The sequence below is a fragment of the Nothoprocta perdicaria genome, unplaced genomic scaffold, assembly GCF_003342845.1.
Source record: "Nothoprocta perdicaria isolate Ctin4 unplaced genomic scaffold, notPer1 scaffold_196, whole genome shotgun sequence".
Classification (NCBI taxonomy): Eukaryota; Metazoa; Chordata; class Aves; order Tinamiformes; family Tinamidae; genus Nothoprocta; species Nothoprocta perdicaria.
The window spans coordinates 699829-723194 of NW_020455160.1; the positions used below are offsets into that span (position 1 = coordinate 699829).

The following is a 23366-nucleotide window of genomic DNA, read 5'->3' on the forward strand; positions in this document are numbered from 1 at the left end:
TGCGGGTGCCCGCGACACGAGGAGCCCCGGCGGGTGGGTGCGGCGCTCGCAGCCCCCAGGCTCTGGCTGGAGGCAGCCTAAGGCCGGGAATATCCCGGTGCGCAGTGAGGATGGAGGGAGCGTGACTAAACACCCAGTGAGATGGAGGGACTCGGCTTCCAGGCCTCTACTTGAAGACCTCCTGCTGTTAACACGGGCTGGCTCTGGGCGAGGGCCGCGTGCTGGCGCTGGAGCTGCACGGCGGCGAACGGCCACCTGGGCAGGCGCAGCCGAGGAGCGCTGCCCTGCGCCCGTGCGTGTGTGTGCGTGTGGGAGCGCCCGGGCTGCCCCGCGGAGCGGCTTCGTGCCGCCACACACCTCTCAGGCGGAGAGCAGAGGTGCCGAACGCCTTGCGGGAGCCAGGGAGGAGCGAGACGTGTGGCGCGGCACGCACCGCAGCCTCCCCTTCCTCCCCGGGGCCGCTGCAGCGCAGCGCAGCGCGCGGCTCTCCCCAGCTCCCCCGAGGACGGTGCCGTTCTCACGCGAAGCGGCACCTTCCCTCACGGGATCCAAGCCGAGAGCACCCCGCGCCCGTCCAGACCCTTGAGGAACAGGCGGCAGGTAGGGGTGCCCAAGTCAGCAGTTGCAGCCTCCTTGGCTGCAGGCAGAGCAGACGGCAGACCCCAGACCCCACGCACAGGAATGGAAGGGATTTTGCCCTGCCTGGGATGTTTCACGTCTCCAAGCCCAGAGCTGGAGCCTCCAGCTACTAAGGGCCGCCTGGCGCCAGGCACAGAGCCGCCCCGGCACGCGGCGGGAATGCCGGTTCCCAGGCAGGGAGCCGGGACAGTGCCTGGCGCGGGAAGGGGGAGCCCCGCAGGCTGCTCTTACCACCATCTCCGAGGCGGCTCCCACCGCTCAGAGCTGCTGCTGCCGCGTGGGTGCCGAGGACGAGCGGAGCCGTCGCCTGCCCGTGGTGCCCGCGGTGCCGGCGGCGCCAGGCTCCCCGCTCCGGGCTCCTCTCCCTCCTGCTTCGTGCGGCTGCTGGGCACCCGCGCCGGGGCACCGGGTTTGACTCCTTGGGTAAAGTTTAAAGTTGCAGACAACAAACGTGTCCGTCCATGGGATCTTTCTGGTCCATTTTGCGTCCTCCTGGAGTTGACCAGATCTGTAGAAGCAGTTCCTGATGGGAAATATAAGCGCACTGAAAAAGTCAATTGTTTTCTGATGCAAACCCGATTTCGAGAGCTGTGCTCTGTTCACTGCAGTTTGGGTTGGCCCCATCTTTTGTGTGTGCATCTTTGTATGTGAGCTGTGGTGCCTGCCCTCAAGGTAGGTAACATCGACCCAGTTATCGTTCAGTGCCGAGGGAAGTCTCTTATCAAGCTCCTTGGGGCAGTAAACAGCGTGGAAGATCCTGCAGAAATGGCAGATGATCGCTGTGCATTCTCTGTCTTACCAGATAAAAGATCAGCTCGGGACAGAGGAGCAGAGCGGAGCTTGTGCAGGGCACGTTACTGCGCTCCTGCTCCCGACGGAGCCGGGCTTGGCGCTGCCCGAGCGCCCGCACCAGCATCCCAAGGGCGTCTCGCAGAGCGCTGCCGGCCGCGGCGCCCGCGCTGCCGCCCTGCCCGCTCCCTGCACGCAGCCTCGGGCGCACGCGGCGGGTCGCGGCCCGCGCTGCCCAAGCCCAGGACGCACGCGGGCGCCGCGCTTCTCCCGGCCCTGCTCAAGCAACACTCGATGCTTCAGCGTTTTGGCTCTACTTAAACCCCGTGCGTCCCTCTCCCCCGGATAAACCCGTGGGCACCGCGTAAGGAAAAGGGGTTTCCGCAAGGGCAGAGAGAGCAAGCAAAAACCCGCACCCGCTCATCGGCTTTCCTCGAGCATAAAGAAAGGAATAGTTAAATCATTTAGTTTCTTTTTTTTTAGGATACTTATTTGTCCAAAAAACCCCTGACTGAATGCCTGCTTTTCTAAAGCAAGGGAGATCCTTACATTGTGATTCGTTACAAGCATTTATTCGGCACCTACTGGCACTTTACAAGGCGTGGATGGAGACACCGAGGACGCCGGGCGGCAGCGCTGCCCTCGCCGGCTTGCGGGGCGCCCGTGCTGAGAAAAAGGCAAGCAACGTTTCTCACTGAGTCAGGTGAATTCAACATTCACATATATTTGCTGAAAAAAAATTATATACATCTGTAGCAAGGCTCCGCCAAGTTTGAAAGATAAGCATCATCTAGTCACTAAATTAAAAAAATAAAAATCTGACTTTTAAATCCTTTTCTTTTTATCCATGTTCAAGAGCACAGACAGTTTATTTTTTTGTTAGCACATTTGGTGAAGGATGTATGTTTGTGTGAGAATCCTTGGAAACGGGTGAAAATTTGGCATTTGTTTTGGATACGATGGAAAATAATAAGAAGCCACTTATGCCTTACAGTCTAAATAATCCACAGAGTATATCAGATTGCAAAAGGGTCACAAAATAGCAGTCAAAGAGAAGCCTAAACACCCAGAGACTTAACATACATGTCCGATAAGTAAGAACAAGGTATAGAGCATGCTGGCTAATTAAATAAATTTCACTTTAAACCCTGTTCCTTATGAGTGTCACTCTGGAAAAACCATCCCGTACCAGAAATGGACTCTGAAGAGATTGCTATAACCATTCACAGTAAGGCTTTGAAGATATATGAAGTTTTATAGCATTTGTATTTTAAGGATTTAGGGCAAGTACATGTTCTTCTACTGAATAAAAAGAAAGTTAGTACTTAAAAGGTTCAAAAATATATCAATCATGTGATTTTTTTTTTTTTTTTTACATAAATAAATTATATTGATTTTGGATTTAACAGCTGAAAAAACCCTTTCTGCTTCCACTGGAGGCAAAACTGAACAAAATGTTAGTTAAATAGAGATAGCAGCATTTCTAAGAAATCTGTCGACAGTGATACAGTATCTATGCTACAAGGATGTTATTAAATAGAACACATTTAATTACGGGGGAGGTGCATTATGATTGGTTACACACTTTAAAAAGAAAGAAAAGGAAAAATCATCCAATCCAGAAAAGTGGGAATAAATTCCACAAAAATATAACCCCAAATGCTTTTTTTTTTTTGCTTTTTTTTTAAGATCATGGGTAACAGACTTCTTTGAGATGCTAATTTTAACATGTACATAATTTATAACCCCAAATGTATAAAAGACAATGACAAAAAGCATCATAAATAAATAATGCAAACTGAAATAGTTATGTCAAAACATTTGGACCATCTGATAAATTAGCAAAACTGTAACAGAAAATAAGTAAAAAATACAGTAAATTGTGACAACCAAATGTGAAGCTGATTGCTAGGACACTTGCGAGCCCCTCGAGCGCCTGCCGCCTCACCGCTGCACCGCGTGTGGTTTATTTCAAGTCTCAAACCAAGAGCTGCAAACAGGAACGAGGCCAAGCGAAGCCCGAGCGCCCGCGGAGGCGCCGGCGGCAGCGCGGGCACCGCACGCCCGCCCCAGCGCCACGGCACTGCACAACACCGCTCAACAGCAAAGAGACCAGGGAGGAACGGGAAGAAGCAGCAACCGTGACGACCTCTTCACAGTCTAACGCTAGAAAGGAAGAACCTCCAGCTCTGCAAACCTCGGCAGCCCTTGCCGGAGGCCGCGGGAAACGGCACCTTCCTCCTTGTGTGCGGAGAGGCCGGCGCTCCGGGGCCGGGGCTGCCACATGTGAAAACTCAAAAAGCCTCAGTGTTCATATAAGAGCATTGATTAAAATCAGCGTGGCCCGTTCACGGCTGGGAAAAGGAACGTTACAGCACGTCTAACGCCATAGATGAGAACTAACGCCATAGATGAGAACTGAACGCTAGCAGAACGAGGAAGGAACTGGTAGCTCTAGCTACAGTAATCCCAATAAAAGTCATGCAAGATGTGCAAAACATTTTCAGCCTGCGCTGAAAAGTTCTTGTAACTACCAAGGAAAGGGCAACTAAAACTCCACTTAACAGAAAACCAAACTTTGGTTTTAAAAAATACAAAATAGTGTCTACATAATATTTTCACTCACCGTAGTTTGTCTCCAAAAGTTTGAGGTGGGGTGGTAAAGAAATTATATCACTACCAGTTATGCCTTTTTGTTTCAAAGAAATGAATATATGCATTTTCAATCATTAATTATATACTTCTGTCTATACTACTGTTCTAGTAACCATGATAAAATAGGGAAATACTTTAAATCAAAAATACACATTAGCACTTACTATAGCTGTGCTTTTACCCCCAAATACAGGCTTTTTCATTCAGTGTCGCCGGAGAAAGAAATACCCTTGTCCGGAATCAGACCAAAGGTAAAGACTTTTCTCTTGCTCGGTGTTTTGCTTCTTTTCCTTCTCGCGCACGTGAGCGATTTCGGGGGTGACCAGGTCCTGGATTCGCTATTGGTGGCTGGGATGAACAACCGGAAAACGGAACGCAAATTCTGTGCCTCCCATACTAGCTAGACAACACTGTTTATCTAATAAAGTGGCAAGACCCTGCAACTATTAACATGTAACATGTCACCATAGTTTTCGTACAGGGAATTAGGTAGATAATATTACTCATGGAAACACAGGTTTATGAAGGTGAAGTGGGGGCGGGAGGGTAAGTAACAAATAGTCATGGGATAAGAACCTTACAAGCCACAATCTTTCCAATGAAACAAAAGTTCTAATTGGTGTCAGTCACCTCCTTGGGCTGCGCCGCCGCTGGCACCTCCTGCTCTGGCTCTGCCGACGGAGGCGGTGTTTGCTCTGTACAGTTTGCACTGCTGGCCGCTTCCTTTTCGGAGGGCAAGACAGTCTCTGGCTCGGGATTCGCCGCTTCCCCTTTCACCTTCTTTCTCTTGCGCTTCTGGCTTTCCAGGTTTGCTGCCTCTGAATGTCTGGCCTGCTGCATGCCCGGCAGTGCCATGCCGATGCCGGGGGAGAGAAACATCGACGGATAGATCAGTCCAGGTGACATCCCGGGGATAAGAAACGGGTTAAAAGCTACAGGACTACTGGTAGTTATTGCGGATTCTGTCTGATTAGAAAAGGAACTAGGGCCGGGCTTATCTTCGGCGAGAGTTTCTTTGTTCGCCTCCTGGCTACTCTGCTTGTCCTCAGCAGCTTTCTCTGCGTTTGCTGCGCCGCTTTTTGTTGTGCTTGTCAGAGACGCGGGAGCAGTCGCAGAACACGTGGTTGTCATGGGGGGGCTGAGCAGTCCCCCCACGCCGAACATCTGCGGAACGGTGGCCATGCCCGGCAGCATCATGGGCAACATGCTCAGGGTGCCTTTCACGTCGTCGCCGGCGGGCACTGCCGCGAAGCCGGCGGGAAACCCCACCAGCCCCGTCAGGGGGATCCCCTGCATGTTTCTCATGTTCTGGAGTCCTACCAGATCCATTCCAGCAATCAGTCCATTCATGAACAGTGGTCCCATTCCAGAAGACGAATCTGCTACGACACCAGGGCCTTTAATGAGGTCGTTTCTGGGCCTTCTCCCCCTCCGGCGCGGCCCCGCATCTCGGAGCACGGGCTCAGTTAGGATACGATTGAACTTACTGTCTGGCAAGTATCCCTGAAAACGAAACACACACAAGAGAAAACGCCTGACAGTTACTCTGGCACCTGACCAGGTCTGGCTCTCCCGTTCCCGGGCCAGCTGCGCCCCAGACGGCGCCAGCTCAGCGAGCGTGGCCCGCGTGGCTCCGCGCACGCGCTCCGTGAGCTCTCCCACGGGATGCTCCGCTGGGTGCCAGTCCTCAGCTCCTGCTGCACACCAAGCCCTTTGGGAACACGAGCAGCGCTGCGGCACAGGCACCACAGCTACCGCCAACCCAGCAGCATTTCTACCCTCAGCAACAGCGAAAACCCACGTCTTTTAGGTGTTAAGGGCCACACCGCAATGCTCTGCACGGCAGCAAAGCTGCATGAGACGACACGCAGACCATGTGCGTGCTGCTTTGGGGAAGCCACAGACAGATCTCCACCGAGTCGCCAGCAAGTTTATTCTGAAAACGCAGATATGGGACAAAAGCCACACGAACACGACTGGGTGAGACCACCTTGCTACGTGAAACAAGGGGACAGCTCCGCAGCGCAGTTTCAAATGCAGTTTTTCCGCGTTCTCCTCTCAGACATTTCAGTGTTGCTGGCACGCCTTCCGTGAGGCCCGAAGCCGCAGCCCTGGCGCGCTGCCGCTGACCAGGACAGGCGGCTCAGGTGAGCGAGGCGAGAGGCTGCCCACGCCGGCGCGCGCAGCGCACGTGGGAAGCGGGACCGAGCGGCTCTGCACGTTCGCCCTGCGTGGTGGCAGCGCCGGGTGGCAGCACCGCCTGCCTGGTGCCTCCTGCCCAGTGCCCCTGCCCAGTGCTCCTGCCCGGTGCCCCCGTCCGGTGCTCTGCCGGCGCCGGCTCCGGCAGCGCGAGCCCGCCCGGGTAGGGATGAGGGCACCCGCCAAGAGCCGGTGCTGAGGGGGCCTGAGGGTGCCCGCGCTAACGGCCCCCCCGAAACGCGTGTGCGAGTGGTGAGGAGCACACGGCTACGGCCAGGAGCAAAGCGCCCGTGAGGCTGCCCTGGCAGCAAAGCTCGTGACACCTGGCAGCGGCGCTGGCACGGATGGAGAACTCAGCATTTCGGACAGGACACGGCAATTTCCACCGTTAACCACGAGTCCGTCTGACAGCAGCACAAACTTCTAAGCCATCGGATTCCTCTCCAGCCCATGTTCGACACGGGCATCGCACAAAGGACCACAAGGACCGCGGCAAAAGTGAGGAGCAGGAGAAAGGGGCCAGAAGGACGAGCCTGGGAATGGTAGCCCCAGGAGGGAGAAGGGCCATTCCGGGGATCTTCTACACACCGGGACTTGTGAGGGTCTCGCGTAAGCAACAGGGAAGCCCCAGGTACTGCTGGCGAGCCCCAGGCTCGCAGCCGTGTTGCCAGGAAGGCTCTGATACCGGGCACCCCCTCCAGGGACGGTGCACGACCCTGTCCTGCCTCCTGCCCATGCTCCGGGCATGTCGCCCGCCATGGCCCGGCCGGCTCCCCTAGGCCTGCAGGCCGCTCGCTGGGCACGGCCGTGGCCCGGCTGGTCTCCCTGGGCCCGCAGGCCACTCGCTGGGCACGGCCGTGGCCTGACCGGTTCCCCTGGGCCCGCAGGCCGCTCACCGGGCATGGCCATGGCCCGGCCGGTTCCCCGGGCCCGTAGGCCACTCGCTGGGCACGGCCGTGGCCTGACCGGTTCCCCTGGGCCCGCAGGCCGTTCTCTGGGCACAGCTGCGGACGGCGGCACATGGGCGAGGTGGCGCCACACGCGTCGCCCCCAGAGCTCTGACTCATGAGAGCTTAACAACGTCAGCCCCGCCAGCTGCAGCGGCGGCCCCGGGTGCGCATGGAGCCGCCCTGCGACTCCTCCAGCGCTGGGGCCGTGGCTCCCCCTGACTACAGAGCACAGCAAAACCATGACCTCCATTGACGCCAAGTACCACCACAAACACGCTCAGGCACCCAGGCACGCTCCTAGGTGCAGGGCACGACCGGCTGCGGGACGGGGCTGCCGCTGTGCGCCCCGCAGGGCCGGCATTTCGGGAGCCCCTTCATGGGAGAAGGGACAGTGGCGAGGCGAGACGTGGAGCTCGCGGTCAGGCGGGAGCGGGAGCCGTTGTTTCCCTGCTCCGGCTGTGGACTGGCCACCCTCCCATGCGGTGACCAGGGTGACAGCACCTCCCCTGGCACGTCCCTAGAGCTGCAGGTTCTCCATGGACAACTGCTGCCTCCAGCGATACCGCTCAGGGAGCAAAGGGAGCCTCTGAGGCCTGTCCCAACTCCCACATTTGCTTTCCCTGCGAACACGTGGACAGGGTGGTGGTGCGAGGGCTTTTACAAGAGACATGCTCAGAGCTGAACAAACCTATCAAGTTCAAAGCTGTCACACATGTGGCATAGGGCAACACAGATGTGGCCGAACCAGCCTCTTTAACTGTTTGTTTCTAGACATGTTTGTTTCTTCTAACATCACCTTCTAGCCTTGTGCTCTCCTAGGCGCGTTTTAGAATGAAACTTGGGTGGAAAGTTTCCCTAAACATCCCTGCTCACTGTTAATGTGCCGGGGATACACTGCCCCTAACTAATGTTTCTAGCTCTTTAGTAAGCCTATTTCCACAAGCAAGAGAAAGCATTTCAGCCCCATGCGTTTACCGCATATACTGTGCTCAGAAGGGGTATCGGTATATGTTCCTGTGCCTTGTAAGGAGGAACAAAGACATCCGAGACACATGGAAATATTACCATATTACAGTGACTTTAAATCTGAAACAAGAAAAAGAGCCAGGGCCACGGTGACGGTGGCTTTAAAGCCAAAGGCTCCACTGCTTTGCTGCTGCGAGACCTGTGTACGTTGGCACCTGGCAACACTCGGACCTTCCTTGCTCCCCATTGAAAGTCACTTAAGTTGGTAGGTCTCTACCAGTGCAGAGCAACGCATATTCCAGACAAAAGCCTGGAATAGCCATATGCTTCTCTGGATTAACATCTTCCCCCGGGCCAGCTCAGGTTCACGTTTCAGGACAGCGGGGACGGAACAGAATGCGCCTTTGCTTACCCTCCGCCCGGTACCCTTATGCACCACAGGCACCCGCTCCTCTCCTGTGAGTGAGCTGATGTCCAGTTTGGCGGGGTCCTTGCAGCGCTGCCTCCTCTGCTTGGGCTTGTCTGAAAAATTCTGCAGTGTAAACAAGACAATGTTACTGAGACAGGCTGGCTTCGTGGGGCTGCGTGGCTAGAAACCCTGCAGGAGAAGGGCACAGGTGATGTCCCAAGCGACCCAGGTGACATGGGGGTCCCTGCAGAGCTGGCGAGGAGCAGTCAGAGCAGCACAAGATCACCTCTGACCCAGAGCCAGTTTTCACACGAGCACAGCTGATTTCCACAGATATCAACATGCTTTTACACTGACTGCACCGCCTCCATCTAATGCCCCTCCAATCCCAAGGCTGCAAACTGCTCCAAATTCCTAACATGCACCTGTAAAGGGGGAGGCTGGCTGTGATTGCAAAAGAGAGCAGCGCTCTGTGGGTGCCCTCAGTCTGCCACAGCTACTCGTTTCTCTCAGCTCACCCATGCTTTGCTTTACTCTTACCCCAGCTTCTCCCACTGCACTCTGCCTCCCGAATGACTCCGTGGGGTAGATGAAACCACACGCACAGGCTTTGAACACCCCAGCTCCCGTCTTCCTGCCGCTCCTCAAGCCTGGCCCTCCAGGAGGACACTGCAGTAACTGCGCCCGCGTGGGCGGCTGGATCCCTGGGCTGCAGCCCAGAGCCAGAGGCGCTGGGCACCCCCGTGGGGCAGGAGCACCCAGCTCAGCAAGCGTCCTCACTGCTGCACGGCGAGCTGTGCTCAGCTCCGAGAAGCCACCAGCCCGGGCGGGCGCTGCGAGCCACAGCGCGCGGAAGGGCTCGGCCTTTGCCACACAGAAAGCTGAGCTCAGGAGCAACCAGAGGAAAGACTAACACGCAGGACAACACACACACACGCGCTGCTGAAGACCCCCCTTACCGTGCCGAAAGCAGGAACCTCGAGGGTGTAGTCGGATTGCTGGCGGAGCCAGTCCAGGAGACTCTTATTCGGGACGGCCTTGTCGGCGTGGCCGAGCGCGGCCGGCGCTGGCGGCGGCGCTGCGGGGGCAGCACCCGGCCCGTCTGGCAGGGGACTGGTCTGCGGAGGCTGCGCCTGGTCCTCCTGAGCGTCCTGCTGTGGAGGGAGGACAGGGAGAGCTCAGCAGCAGCCTGCAGGGAAGCAGCAGCAGCCACAGAAGGAGCTCCACAGCCCTGCACCATCCAAGCTGCCCTCTTCATCCACGTGCTTCTGAAATCACCACCCGACAGGGCGTTGTGCTGCCATGCAGCCCAGGCAGAGAGCTGCGAGCTGCTCCTGCACCTCACCCAGAAACACGGCCAGGAGGAACAAGCGGCCTGGGGACAAGGGCCCACGCCAAGGGCTTTGCAGCGGCTGCCCTCACCTAGGAAGGAACTAGAGCAGCTCCCAGATCACTGCTAGAGATGATCTAAAGCAACTGGCCCAGTGACCCGTCTTGCTTGGGTGGATCCCAGCGCAGAGGGAGAGAGGAACTTCCAAGGGACTGTCCTCAAGCTTGCTGACCTGAGAACCACCAGCCGAGACACCTGCATTGCTTGGTGCTTGGCAGGACTCCAGCACTCCAGTGCCACAAAACAGAACAAGGACTTCGCTCCCTCCTTTCAGAAATACCTACTTCTGCCTACGTCAGTGTAACTTAAGCTAAAATTTCAGAATATTTCAGAATATTTAAGGTTGGAAGGGACCTCTACAGATCATCTAGTCCAACCTTCCTGCTCAAGCAGGCACACCTAGAGCATGTGGCACAGGGTGGCATCCAGGCGGGTTTTGAAGACCTCCAGAGAAGGAGACTCCACAACCTCCCTGGGCAGCCTGTTCCACTGCTCTGTCACCCTAACAGTAAAGAAGTTCCTCCTCACCTGGAGACGGAACTTCTTGTGTTTCAGCTTGTGGCCATGAAAATATAAAATGCTGTTGGGAGAGCTGGATCATGAGAAAAGCTGTGCTGGCTCGCTGGGCCCAGGTGAGAGCAGGAAGCCTCGACCTACCTGCAGCCTACTTGGAAGAGGCCTCTCCTTCAAGAAGATGAGATCCATCCCTTCTACATTTTTTCTCCTGCCCCGTCTCCTCCTCATGGCAGCATCATCTCTTCGGAGGCTGCCGTTGACGATCTGCCCAGTGACAGGATGGATCAGCCCTGCCTGAAGGATGCCAGACAAGTCCATGCCCAGAGAGCCCTGGAGGGCGTTCACAGTTCCCAGTTTGGGCATGGTTGTGTTCAAGGGAAAAGGAGAGGAATTTCCTGGGGACCCCTCAGAGGCTCTGGACAGATCCACAGCTGAGTCGCGCCAGCCATTCAGCACAATAGGTGGATGAACGTGGGTTGCTGCTAAATGCTCCAGGCTCCTCTGCTTGGCATCTCTCTCCAGCTCGAATTCATAGGGCCTTCTGTGCTTCCGCTCGTCCTTCACAAAGGCAGGGGCGAGGAACCCTTCCTGTGTGCAACAAAGCCACAGAGAGGGTTACAGCTGCTGATGCATTGCCACGGGACCTGCTCATGCAACCACGACACAGCGGGCCCATGCGGGTAGCACTCATGCTCCTCCACCGCAGGAAGGTGCCTTTTCCTCAATCCATGACACCTCAGCGTGAGCGGGAATGGGTGCAGCGGCACCCTCACACAGACCGGGATCTCCCCGTAGCGACAGAGCTCAGGGTGCTCTGTTAGTTGCTGAGGGACCAGCTGTCCCAGGCCAGAAGCTTCTGGCTCTGTGCAGTGCCCAACAGAGAGAGAGGACAAGAGCTGCTCAGCAGGCAGTGCCTATGCCCCTGCATTTGGGGCACCAGGAGAGTGTCCCCATGTCGCCCTCCCACTCTTTGACCATGCCAGGAGCTCCAGCACTAGTTCTGGAAGCGCCTCTGCAGCCTCTGGACCGTCAGGGAGCAGTGGCCTCCCTGCAGGAGGGAAGCAGGGCTGGCAAGGGGCAGAGAGCCAAGGGAGTTCACCAGGAGTGCTCAGTGCTCCAGGGGCCTCCTCCCGCTTCGTACCTGTGAGATTAACACTCCGTTGTTGAAGCTGGGATCTGGGCCTTCCGACTCAGCAAAGCTGCTCCTGCCAACAGCATTGCTGGCAAGTGCTGGGGTGCTCATCAGGCTTTGGGTCTCAAATTGCTGGCTGGAGGAAGGCCACTTGCCCTTCAGGATGGCATGGCAGATGTTGTCAATGCGGCTGATGATCACACGGTCCTGCAAGCAGAGTGGGACAGAGGTATTTTCCATGGTGGCAGTTCCCTCAGCCGCCGTGCTCCAACACAGACACAGGAGGAGTGGGACATGTGCAAGCCACCGCGTGCGGGTGGCACAAACACAAGCCAATCGAGGCAGCCTCCGCTTGGCTGACTGAAGCACAGGGCCCGAGACACATCGAGCACTTCAGCCACGCACCACTGCTGAGTGCTGGTACCACAAGACCCAAAACACCCCTCTCAAACAAAAATCCCACCTACTACCCAGCTCCATGGGACTCTGACACCAAAATCCTGAAAGGAGGACCAGGAAGTGGGTCACAAGGGAGGCTACTGGACCACTCAGGGAGATAACTTGTTTCTGGCCTCCAGGACTGCTTGGAAGTCCTAAATCTTTCACAAATATGGACTTCTTCCTTTGCAAGCCAAGGACACAAAAGGACCATAGCAAAGGCAGGCTAGGACTATAGTTCATGCATATCCTCTTAGGATCAAGGACGAACCCAGCCTTGTGGGCTCGATTCAGCAGGGCAATGCCCTTTGGCAGTTCTGTCCAGGCACCGGTACTCGGGGAGAGCGCCCTGGCACTCCAGCCATGGCAGCCACGGGAGCGTGGGCAGAGCGCGAGGGACAGGGCTGGGCACGCCTCGCTGCTCAACTCCTGCAGTATGAACAGAGTTAATTCTCAAGCTACCTTAGGCCACTCGGAGAAGGAGTAAAGTGTCTTCTCCTGCAGAAGCTGGGCTATGGTCGGTGCACGGGCATCCTGAAGGTCGTCGATCTCCCCATGCAGGACAGATGTAGAGCTCTTGCTCTCTTCCTCCAGGAACTTGTCTGTCCCATCTAAGAACAGAGACCATCAGCTCCCTGCCTCGCTCGCCCTCCCGGGGCGGGAGCAGCTCCCTCTTCTTCCCCCGCGGACACCCAGCAGCTCCGCCAAGGGTCCCATTCTCCAATGAGGCACCGAGAAACGCGGCACTGCCGGCTCGCAGCGGGGATCCGTGCTGCTCAGCGAGGGCCAGCTCATGAGGCTGGCACTGCAGCGGTCCCTGTCCCTTCACCAGCGGCACAGCCAGAGTCCCGGTCCCTTCACCAGTGACACTTGCTAACGAGGGCCTCGTGCCAGGAAGGGAAGGGCGTCCTGCAGCCCACGGCCATAGCCGGGGCAGGAGGGCGGTGGGGCTCGGCGAGGTGCCTGGCAGGCCCCGCAGGGCAATGCAAGCGCCAGCCCTTTGCTCGACCCACATCAGCCAGAGCAGCCGCACTCAGAGGTGGGGAGCCAAGGCCGCTCCTGCAGCGGGGCCTTGAGCTCTGCGCGGGGCAGAGGCTCCTCCCCATCCCACCGGAGCAGAGCTCCCTCCCAGGACCGTACCTTGACTCTGGCCGCTGCTGGCTTTCTCCTCCTCCTCTCTGCTCCCGCACTTGTCCTGCTGCACGTGCACATGCAGGGGCTCGGGGCGCGGGGCCTCTCCGCAGCCAGTCTGCCCCCCGGCCCCCCGAGCCCAGGCCTCCGCGCCGGCCTGGCCGGGCGCTGCTTCCTGGGGCTCCACAGGAGGCTGGAAGAGGTGGCTGCGTGGCTGCCCCGGGGAGGGCTGCAGGGCGCTCTCCTCCTCCAGGCTACGGTGCTGCCCATCTCCTGGAGCAGGCTGCCCCGGCGCCTCCGGCGGGCCTGGCCCCAGGGCCTCTCTGGTGCCATTCACGTCTTCCGGGCAAGTGTCCTCGGGTGTGGGGAGGTCGCTGCTCCGCTCCTCACTCCGAGGTTCGTTGGTCTCGGCATCATGACTGACCCTGCTCCTTGGACCAGTCACGTCCTCCAGAACCTCTGCTGTTGCCTCAGAGTTATCATCGTCGTCTTCTTCCTCCTCATCCTCCTCGCTGTGGCTCTGACTCGGCCCCGATTTTCCTTCCACACCTTTCTCCTGCAGCAAATTAATGAACCTTTGTTCAGGGGGAACTTTTATTTCATAGTTATGAAGACTGGGACCATAGAGCCCCACGCCGATGACCCCTTCCACGGTGCCGTGGTCAGGCAGTGCTGTCCCCTGGCTGGGCAGGTCCCCCTTCTGCTGCACGGCGTCGCAGAGCTCTGCTGGGGCACTCCTGGAGGGGTCACTTTCTGGAGTAGAGGGTGAAGGCTCCACTTCTTCACTCTGAGCATCTATTCGCTCACAGCCCACCTGCAAACTGTCTAGGAAGGAAGCCTCCCTCAGGACCTCTGCGTCGCTGCCTGGGTCCTCGTCCCTCTCCAGCCTGCCCTCCGGGAGCTTAGCCACGCTGCTGCCCACCTCTGCGCAGCCCGGGCTGTCTCGGGCAAGGGAGCTCTGCTCGCTGTTACAGGCCTTGTCCTCGCACATCATGCACACGAGCGAGTCCGGCAGGGAGCTCTCATCATAGCTGCTGGGCATCATGTCCCGCACGTTGGACAGGAACGTTTCACAGCCTGCATCCGGTGGGCTGCCCCCAGCTTGGGACATGGTGCTCTCCACGTGTTCTGCCTTGATCTGGCTCCCAGCTTCGCTCTCCAGGGGTTCGCAAGTTTGGTCCACCTGGCTATAGAGAGGGGAACTGTAAAGTTTGGAGTTAGTCTGGTAGAGGCAGCACAGGGTTTCCGGGCCTGGGATCCCTGTTCTTTTGTGTTGCGCATAGTTCCTGTAGGCATCTAGAAAAGACAGCTGGGGGTCGTTCATGATGTAGTAGTCCGTGCGGTTGAGGCCGTGCTTGGCGGTGCCGATGAGCAAGTCCCGATCGTGCTTGCCACACTCCCACCACACAGGCAGGTAGAGGCTTGGCCGGCACAGCTTGAGTCGCTCGTGGAGCTGGGGACACTTGAGCACCTGCTCGCGCACCTTGCGCAGCAGCTCAATGCGGTACAGGGTCCTGGCGGCGCGCTCCTCCGTGATGGGCTCCACGTAGATGTCCGGGTCTGGGGGACCTGCAGCGCACAGGGAAGCCAAGGCGCTGTTACGGCACATGCAGAGCAGGGTGACGGCCTCGCTGCCGCGCAGCGCCTGTCCCCGCGGGGCCAGCACCTGAGGACACCCACAGGCGACACAGAAATCCCACCTAGTGCTGACAACGCAGGCTGGACATGGATGTGCAATGCAGTAACACCCGGGCAAGGCCTGGGTTTGCTCAGGTCTCCGCACCAGGACCAGCAGGGGTTGCTCAGGGCACTTCACTTCTGCTCGGGCTGCTTGTGAGGAAGTGCCTGTAGGCGCCACTTCTCAGGCCACTGCTTCCCCCCGGGCCTTGGCCAACAACGGGCCACAGTGGAGGAAACCCCCGACTTTATCAGATGCACCAAGAGCAGCAGCTGCTTGCAGAGGGTGTCAGGGTCCTGCCTGAGCTCTGCTCTGTTGGTCCCAGAGGCTGGGAGCTGCATAGACCTGCCAGCTGAGCAGCTCCCTGGGCCACGAGCCCCTGGCAGCCCCTCAGCAGCTTCTCGTGAATGGGGGGCCCTCAGCTCACACAGCTCCTGGATGAGGAACAGCTAGTCCACACCTGAGACATTAACACGTGCCTCTAAGGAACTGCGCCTCAGACCAGACCTCCAGCCATATTTAAGATGAGATCCTTTCTGCTATTGCTAAAAGCAAATAATTTTGTGTTTAAATAGTTGCCAAACAGCTTTTCACCTACCATCACCTGCACGGGGCCAGTGCTCTGGGGCTTTACAGGGCACCCCTAGAAAAGAGATGCCTGCTGTGTTGGCCAGGCTTTCCTAAGCGTTCTCCAGTGGGTTCAGGCTCCCTTTTTCCTGTAAAGAGCTTCTCAGTTAGCTAGGGCCACAGCACAGGTGACACGTGGACTCTGTCCAGCCCATGCAAAAGGTGTTTGGGAGGGAACCAGCACAACAGACTGTCCATGCAGTCCCCTGCTCTGCTAGGCAGGAGATGTGAGTGCTGGCAAACCTGCGAACTCCTCCTCATCTCCATTATGCCCCTACTATGTCACCTGTGGCACGGCAGAATGCAGGTGGCTCCTGCGAGGCCGTGGCCTCGGCGCGTCCCTCCTTGCCGCATGCTCCCTGTGCAGGCCCCGGTCGGCCGCAGCACGGGGCAGGCAGCCACGCGCCTGGCTCGCTCCCACGGCCCCCTCCAGCCTTCAGCCTGCTCCCTGGCTCTCCCGTTCCTCCAGAGCAGCTGGGCCATTTCTGGCCCACGGCTACATGGACCTGCTGCTACCACCACTCCAGGCCATGTCTTTTCAACTCACCATCGTCTTTCCACGGTGGGAGACCACAGACGTTCTTGCACATGGCCACGAAGCTGTAGTAATACTTTTCTAGGCTCTCGTCTGTCTTCTTCTCCAGTCGAGAGATGGCTCGGAACTGGGCCCAGTCAAAGATCTTCTTCTCCTGGTCATAGACGACCCCAAAGGAGGAGACAGTGCGGTAGAAATCTGCCTGTTCTCTCCTGGTCCACCTGAGAGGCAGGAGGCAGACACACAGCGCAGTGAGGCCGCTGGGCTCGGCCTCGCGCCCTGGCGTGGCGAGCGCCGCGCGCGCGGGCAGCCGGCAGGGCCGCGCCGAGGCGGGGAGCACCACGAGCACACACCGCTCGTCCCGCGGCGCACAGCGAGGAAGAGCCACGGGCTCTCGGCTCGCTCAACCCAACGCTCAGCTATGGGCCAGGGCCTCCAGGAGAACCTAGAGGGGTGCTGGGCTACTTCACCAACTGCTTCCTTCAAGTCAGCTTGCTCTCATCACCTCCACGGGAAGGCTCCATGCCAGGAAGGAGGGTCCCTTCACAGAGAGTTTGCAACCAGCCTGCGTGGGAGGTGAGGCAGGAGCAGGGTTAATTGCCTTAAGAGTCCTAACAGCAGAAGCCAGGCCACCCCTACAGACAGGAGTGAGCAGGACTCTTGGGGTAAGCGCTCTCCCCAAAAAAGGAGAGCAGCCCTAGTGACGCGGGCTCTGTCTTACAGCACTCTTACACCCTAATTTTAACCTTGCCTCAGCCTCTGAGCTTTCCCGTCGTGAGGGAACACGGGGATGACTCGATGGAACCATCCAGGGCAGAGGCGGAAAAGAGCAGGCTGGGCAAAGAGGGTCCTGAAAGGCAGGCTGGACAAGAGGGATGAGGCTACACAGGAAGAGGCACAGGAAGAGCAGGACCTGGTCACGGCGAGGGCATATGGGCGCCGTGTGAGAAAGAAAGTCCAATTTGAGCTCCTGTGAACAGCAGTTCCCTGCCTAATGTTAGCAAGCAGCTGTGACACATCCCGGGAGACCAGACAGGCTAACGGCACCCACAGCGCTCCCACACTGACTAAAATACCCTCAGATCTACCATTCCCGCCCGACTCCCCAAGGAGTCCTCTGCAGCGATACTTCATTCCAAAGAGGAGAGCAAATAACAAGAAGTTAATCAAAAATCACTGACCAGAAGGAGCCCAAAGAGGAGCTTGCTTAAATACTTAGAACTGAAGGCCGCTGGGAATAAGCCTAGTGGGAACCAGCCCTGCAAGGAGACCACACACACAGGAAAAGGAAGGGGCCGTGGGGGGAAGAGCAGGATATGCCGGGATGTTTTGTTGTGCCCGCATGGCCCTGTCTCCGACACCCCCAGCTCAGAGAGGAGGCAGCACAACTGGAAGCACTGCGGGGACGGGAGGAGGGAGGTCACTGAGCTGGGCCAGGGACCCCATTGTGAGGGGGAGCGCTGCCCTGGCACAAGCAGCTGCGAGCAGCAGCGATGCGCCCTGACTGAGCGCAAGGGGAGCCTTCATTCAACACGGAGCTGAACCGCCGGAGCTGCCCCGTCCTGCCTCCTGCCATTCCCCACGCCCTGGGATGCTGAAGCTGGGAGCGCGCTGCCATCTGCTGCCACGGGCCCCTCCCAGCTCCCGAGGCCTGGAAAAGCTGCACATGCCGGTTGTGACAGCGCTCATCCATCACCCCCACGCGCCGCGTGGCCTGGCTCTGGCACATGCCATGGCTCAGCAGCATCCCCGGTGCTGGAGGACAACCCTTGGCCCAGCAGATGCTGGATTTGGTCCAGAAGACGCTCAATTTGTTCCCTTGGGCTTCTTCCTTTCAAGCTGTTACCAGCTGCTACCCAAAAGCTACACATGGAGGCCCAAGGACACGGTGGGTCCTTCCTGGGCACGGGAGAGAGGGGGAGGCTGGTGGCCCTTCTGCGTCCCGCAAGGAACCCCCCAGCTGTCGCGGGGCTTCCTGGATAAATGCCGGGACGCAGGAATTGCAGCCAGTCCACAGGGCTACACCAGGCACCCGCGGTGTGCGGCCACTCTGTTACCTCTTCTGCATTTCTTTGTTTGCCGAGTCCATCTCGGAGGCTCTCCGGAACATCTCGTCCTGCAGCCAGTATCCATGGCCCCCGGGCACCAGCAGGTCGGCGCGCGGAGGCAGCTCTTTGCGGTTGCAGCGCTGGTAGACGGTGACGAGCCTGCGCAGCCGGGCTGTGAGGGCAGACGAGACAGGCCAGCAGGATCTGTCTGAGTCGGAGCCATCCTGGGCTTCAAACATCAGCAAGGACATTAGTATGTAACTCACACTGCACAGCCACAGGCTCCCGCATCCCGGTGCATCCCCCTGCCAGAGTGCTCTCCTGCCCTACCCTTCCCATAGGGAGCTCTACGGAAGAAATTCTGGGAGCGAAGGGCTGGCCCGAGCACCCCTGGGCTTCTGCATCCCCCAAGCTGCTGTCTCAGAGCCACACCAGGTCTGGGCTTCCTTGGAGAAGACCCAGAGGCCAAGATCGGGGTAGGAAAACGCACTGTGGGCCAGACCGCACCTAGGACAGCAGCCCCCAGGACTGCCCCTGGTCCCTGGCCCGGCTCTGTGGACCTGCCAGCCAGATCGAGGCCTGGCTGGAGGACCCGGGGGCTCCCTGGCCTCTCTGTGCTAGAGAAGAGTCAGGCTGGAAGCCCCGGGGGCTCCCTGGCCTCCCTATGCCTCAGAAGAGCTGGGCACCCACTTAAGGCCACCGGGGACCCCTGTTGTTCAGGGGACGCTGCCTGGGCATTGGGGCTGGGCAGGGGGGCCCGCCGCCTCTGCCGTCCCCCCCAGCCCTGCGGAGCCGTGTGCCAATGCATGGACAGGGATGGTGGCCTCGCCGGCCTCACCTGCCGCTGGCTCGTCCCGCTTCTCGCTGGCCTCGCCCGCCCCAGTGGCCACCACGTCCTGCAGAAAGAAGCCATCAGAGGATCCATCAGACTGGGCAGAGCGCCCAACGCCGCCCGCCCCAGCTCTCAGCGCCAGGCCGGGCCCTGCTCTCATTGCCCTGGGGACCATTGCCCTGGGGACCATTTCTCTGGGGACACTCATGGCCCCTTGCCAAGGGCTCCTGATGCTTATGGTGACACCCAGACCCCGGCAGCTCTCGGCTCTCGTTCCATGTCCGTTCTCCACGAGGCAGAACCCTGCTCACCTCCTGCTTCGGCAGCCCCTCCAGTTTTTCTCCACCGTTCTCTTCCTTCTCCAGGCTCCCCCTGGGTAAGAGAGCAAGTTAGTCCCAGCAGCGGCAGCTGTGCCCGCGCCCACCAGACAGGGCAGAGAACGGGCGCTCGGAGCACAGAACAGGCGCCCGGGCGCACGAGGCGGCTGCCCCGTGGCCCTGCGCCAGGAGCCAGTGCCACCCGGTGCGCCCTGCCCAGGGCCTGCTGCTCTCACCCGCACTCAGGCTGCTTCCCTCTCCCTCCCGCGGCCCTCCCTGCGACCGCCGGCCCCAGTGCCCCCCGTGCCCTGCCCACCTCTCGGCCGCGTCCTGGGCCCCGTCGCCGGTGCCCTGCTCTGCCGACAGCAGCTTCTCATCGGGCATGCCCACCTTCTCCAGGAAGCACAGCGCCGGGTCCGCGCGCATCGCGTTGTACCTCTCGTAACCTGCCAACGGCCGCGTGCCATCAGAAAGGAGGAAGAGGCACCAGCCCTGGGCCCGGTTTAGACCGACCTCTTGCTCCGGGGGACACGGCTCTGCCTGCTCTCTGTCCCTCTGAGTGCAATTCTGATCCCCTGAAAGCCAGAACACCTTCCACAACGGATCTAACTGGCCTGCAGCCCCGGTGCCCAGGCGAGTGTCGAGCTTCCCATCGCAGAGCGCAACCCCGGCTACGGGGTGGGCAATGAGAGACCCTTTGGCTGCTGGGAGCTGCAGGTCAGAGACCCAGCACCGGGGTGCCTGCCCCACCTGCCTCGCACAGCGTCCGCCCCACGAGGAGGGCTACGTACCGTGCTTGAACACTCCGATGAGAAGGGATTTATCCGCCTCGGCATTCCACCAGTCCACTGGGATCTCCACGTAGTCGATGTCCGGCAGCAGTACGTCCAGCTCCCTGCAGGGGACAGGGTGTGAGAGCCGCTGCCGGCTGCACGAGGGCAGCGGAGGCGGCAGCCGCCGCCGGCACCGCGGCCCGGCCTGCCCCCGCCTCCCCGCACGGACACTGCGCGGCCCCTCTCCTCCTCCCTCGGGAGCAGTGCCAGGTAGCTCTTCTCAGATTCCAGTAGCACCCATGGGAGAAACCCTCCTCAAACCCGCTGGTTCAGAAGAACCTGGTCTGATGGGTGGGCTACAGCACGTCCTCTGAGAGGACTCCCGCTGACGGAGCTGGGCTGGTGTAAACCACGAGCCCAGCTCAGGGAAGGCAGCAGCCCGTCCTGGGAAACGAAGCTCAGCGGACTGCACTTCTCCCTCACACTGAGAGCTGATTCCTTGCAAGAAGTCGGGACTTGGTGGCCGTCGGGCTCAATGGCATTGACAGCCTGTCGGTTCCCCTGTCCTCAGTGTGGGGAAGGGACCGTGTGCCAGAGAACGGGGCTGCTCTGCCCCAGGACGTGCAGCTGTGGAGCTGGCACCGTCCCAGCAGGCTCCCGTGCTGGCTCACAGGGGTTCCCATTCCCGCGGAGCCTTTCCCTGCGGGCTGCGGTGCCTCCCCGCGTGCCCTCTGCACCGCTGCTGCCTGACCCCGGCTCAGGCCGAGGTGCCACCGAGGGACGCTTTCCTTGGGCAAAACTGGGGATTTGAGCACGGAGCCCGACCCGCTCGGGGCTGCTGTGAAGCCAGAGGCAGCTGGGGCAGCTGTGACACCGTCCGGGTGCTGCCACCGCCTCCAGGAGCAGCAACAGGGGCTCGCCGCGCGCGCCCTACCTGGCAGGGGTGCCCTCGAAGGCTTTGTCCGCCGCCTCCCCCAGCACCTCAGCTTTCAGGTAGTAGAGCATTCGCACGCGCAGCAGGACCCTGTCGCGGGGAGCAGAGACAACACCACGCACTAGCACAGAGCGCTCGGGACCTGGCTCGACACCCCTCACTCACGCCTTGCGAGGGAGCATCTAGGGCCAGCAAAGCCAGGGAAACCTCTCTGCGTTTCCCAGCCCATGGAACACCCATGTCCTCCATGGCATCTGTCCCCTCACAGAACGGGCACCGGGGTCACACGCAGGCGCCTGTCCTCTCGGGGTGCTGCAGGCGGGTGCTTGGTGCTCAGAACGTGCCTCCTGCTGCCTCTGCCTCTCACCGCGTGTGGACCCATAGGGCGGGCACGGACCCCGTGGCGAGGGGAGTCGGGCTAGGCTTGGCACCCTGCGGGCAGCAGCTCTGGATTAGCTGCTCTCCTATCAGCCTCTCAGGGACGTCTCGGCACAGCAGTCAGTGCCACCCTTTGCATGGCAGCTCTGCAGCTCTCACTGGCTCCACCCGCTGCACAGACTTTCAGCTGCTGCCAACACAGGCAGCTCAAAACGCTCCGTGGAGCCAAGATGAGACCTGCTCCAAGGAGGCAGGGCTGGGATTAAGATTCAGGCAGAGCATGGAGCTGCATTGGGCTGGGAACAAAGGAAGCTGGAGGACAGATGGCTGCAGCTCAGCCACTGGCTTAGAGATGCCATTGTACCAAATGTGGAAGATACCCGGTCAGTGAGAACCCTGCCCGGGCTGGGGGCCCTTCCCGATGTGACCCCTCTCCATGCTGCAGGCCCCCAACCCCACACACAGCGGCCACAGCTCCGTGCGCTGCCGTGGGCTCCTGTCCTCACTTGTTGCAGTGCTGTTTGAGGTGCTTCTTGTAGCTGTCGTCATGCAGGACGACCTCAGGGTTGCACGTGGCAAGCCAGTCCGCGTTCTTGAGCTCAGGGAGCAGCATCTGGTTCTTCGTCTTCTTGCCCTTCCTGCCTCTGGGCACCGGGGCTGACAAACCTGTGGGAGCAAGTGGGGCACATGAGCACGGTGGGCCGGGCGGGCGCAGGGCGGGCGCCGCCGTGGCTGGGCAGGGCAGCGGAGCGGGGGCGCCTGCAGAGCCCCCTCGTGCAGAGCGGGGGGCCAGGGCAGTGCCGCGTGTGCAGCCGCTCCCAGCGGGCTGCGAGCCCGGCCCCGCCGAGCACGGGCTGTGGGGGACGCGCCCCTCGCCGCTGCGCTCTGGGGCAGGCCTGGGGCGCCGGCCGGGCTGCACTGCCCACAACACAGAGCCAGCCGGAGGGCCAGGAAAGGCAGGGCCGGCCCTGCTGCACGAGGAGCGCGGCTCGACACCTTCCCCGCGGCGGGCGCTCACCCTGCGCCTGCTTCGGGCCCTGCTCGCGGGCCCTTTGCAGCCCTGCAGGCGCCGGGCGGGCTCCAGTGGCAGCCCCCGGGGACCCTTGCACAGGCCAAGGAACCCGGCGGCGCGCACGGCAGCCGCGCAGCTCCGCTGCCCCGGGGCAGCGACAGCGGGCTGCGGCGACAGCAGGCTGTGATGACAGTGGGCTGCGCCTCGGCAGCCCCAGCGCCCCGCACCTTTTCCTTTAGCCCCGAGCAGCACCGAGGCCGTGCAGGCCGTCCAAACTCCTGCGGATCCAGCGCGAGTCCCGCGGCGCCTTCACCCCGCACCTCCGTGCCGACATGCCAAGGCTTCTCCTCTGCCCGCAGACCTGGCACCCAGAGGAGACAATTCCAGGGGCTCGGTGCACATGCTCTGCCTGCCGCGGCTCTTGCCGCGCGTCCTGCCGCAGCGGTGGGAAGGTGGGAAGGCGCCGCGCTCGGAGGTGCCGTGCCCGTGAGCGGAGCGCGGCTGCGCACTGCAACGCGACTGCCAACGGGCTGGAAGGGCAAGGCTCCGATAAGACTCAAGCCGGGCTAAGTCGCGGAAAGGCTCCTTCTGTCGGTGTAGAAGTGGTAGCTCAGATGTAATTCAGCACCACAGCAGCAGGCAAACAGCCTTATTAAAACAGCCTTCTATCTTCTTAATGAGATTACAGAACTGGCTGATAAAAATGATGAGCAGAACTCTATTTAAACATGGCATGCTATTTGTGTTTAAACGTGCATGACACGAGATGGACATGTCATGGACAGGTCAGAACTGACACATCTCAAAGAGCTTTCGGTGTCTTTCACTACTGCCAGTTCAGGTGAGGGATGTGTAAATGAAGCACATGGGCTAAACCCAGAGCGTGGGACATTATCTCCAAGAAGAACTTGGGGATCACCACAGGAACTGTATCACTACGAGCCCACAGTACTAGGCTAAGCCCAGATAGACAGGGTTGACCCCTTTGAGGAGGTATAAAATATCAAAGAGAAGCATG

The 23366-nt window shown here is 59.7% G+C and overlaps 1 protein-coding gene across 1 annotated transcript in view; it reads right to left on the reverse strand.

Moving 5' to 3' along the window:
* Positions 1–2343: 2343 nt before the first annotated feature.
* CHD6 (chromodomain helicase DNA binding protein 6) overlaps positions 2344–23366 on the reverse strand; it is a gene marked incomplete at its 5' end in the record, with an annotated part of 41720 nt that continues 20697 nt past the window's right edge. The window contains 15 exons of the mRNA XM_026037320.1: positions 2344–5586; positions 8611–8730; positions 9567–9761; positions 10655–11101; positions 11655–11852; positions 12546–12694; positions 13224–14783; positions 16067–16275; positions 18112–18331; positions 18941–18998; positions 19246–19306; positions 19568–19697; positions 20043–20146; positions 20959–21048; positions 21843–22002. Coding sequence (XP_025893105.1) covers positions 4696–5586; positions 8611–8730; positions 9567–9761; positions 10655–11101; positions 11655–11852; positions 12546–12694; positions 13224–14783; positions 16067–16275; positions 18112–18331; positions 18941–18998; positions 19246–19306; positions 19568–19697; positions 20043–20146; positions 20959–21048; positions 21843–22002 — 4592 coding nt within the window. The remainder of the gene's footprint in view (positions 5587–8610; positions 8731–9566; positions 9762–10654; positions 11102–11654; positions 11853–12545; positions 12695–13223; positions 14784–16066; positions 16276–18111; positions 18332–18940; positions 18999–19245; positions 19307–19567; positions 19698–20042; positions 20147–20958; positions 21049–21842; positions 22003–23366) is intronic.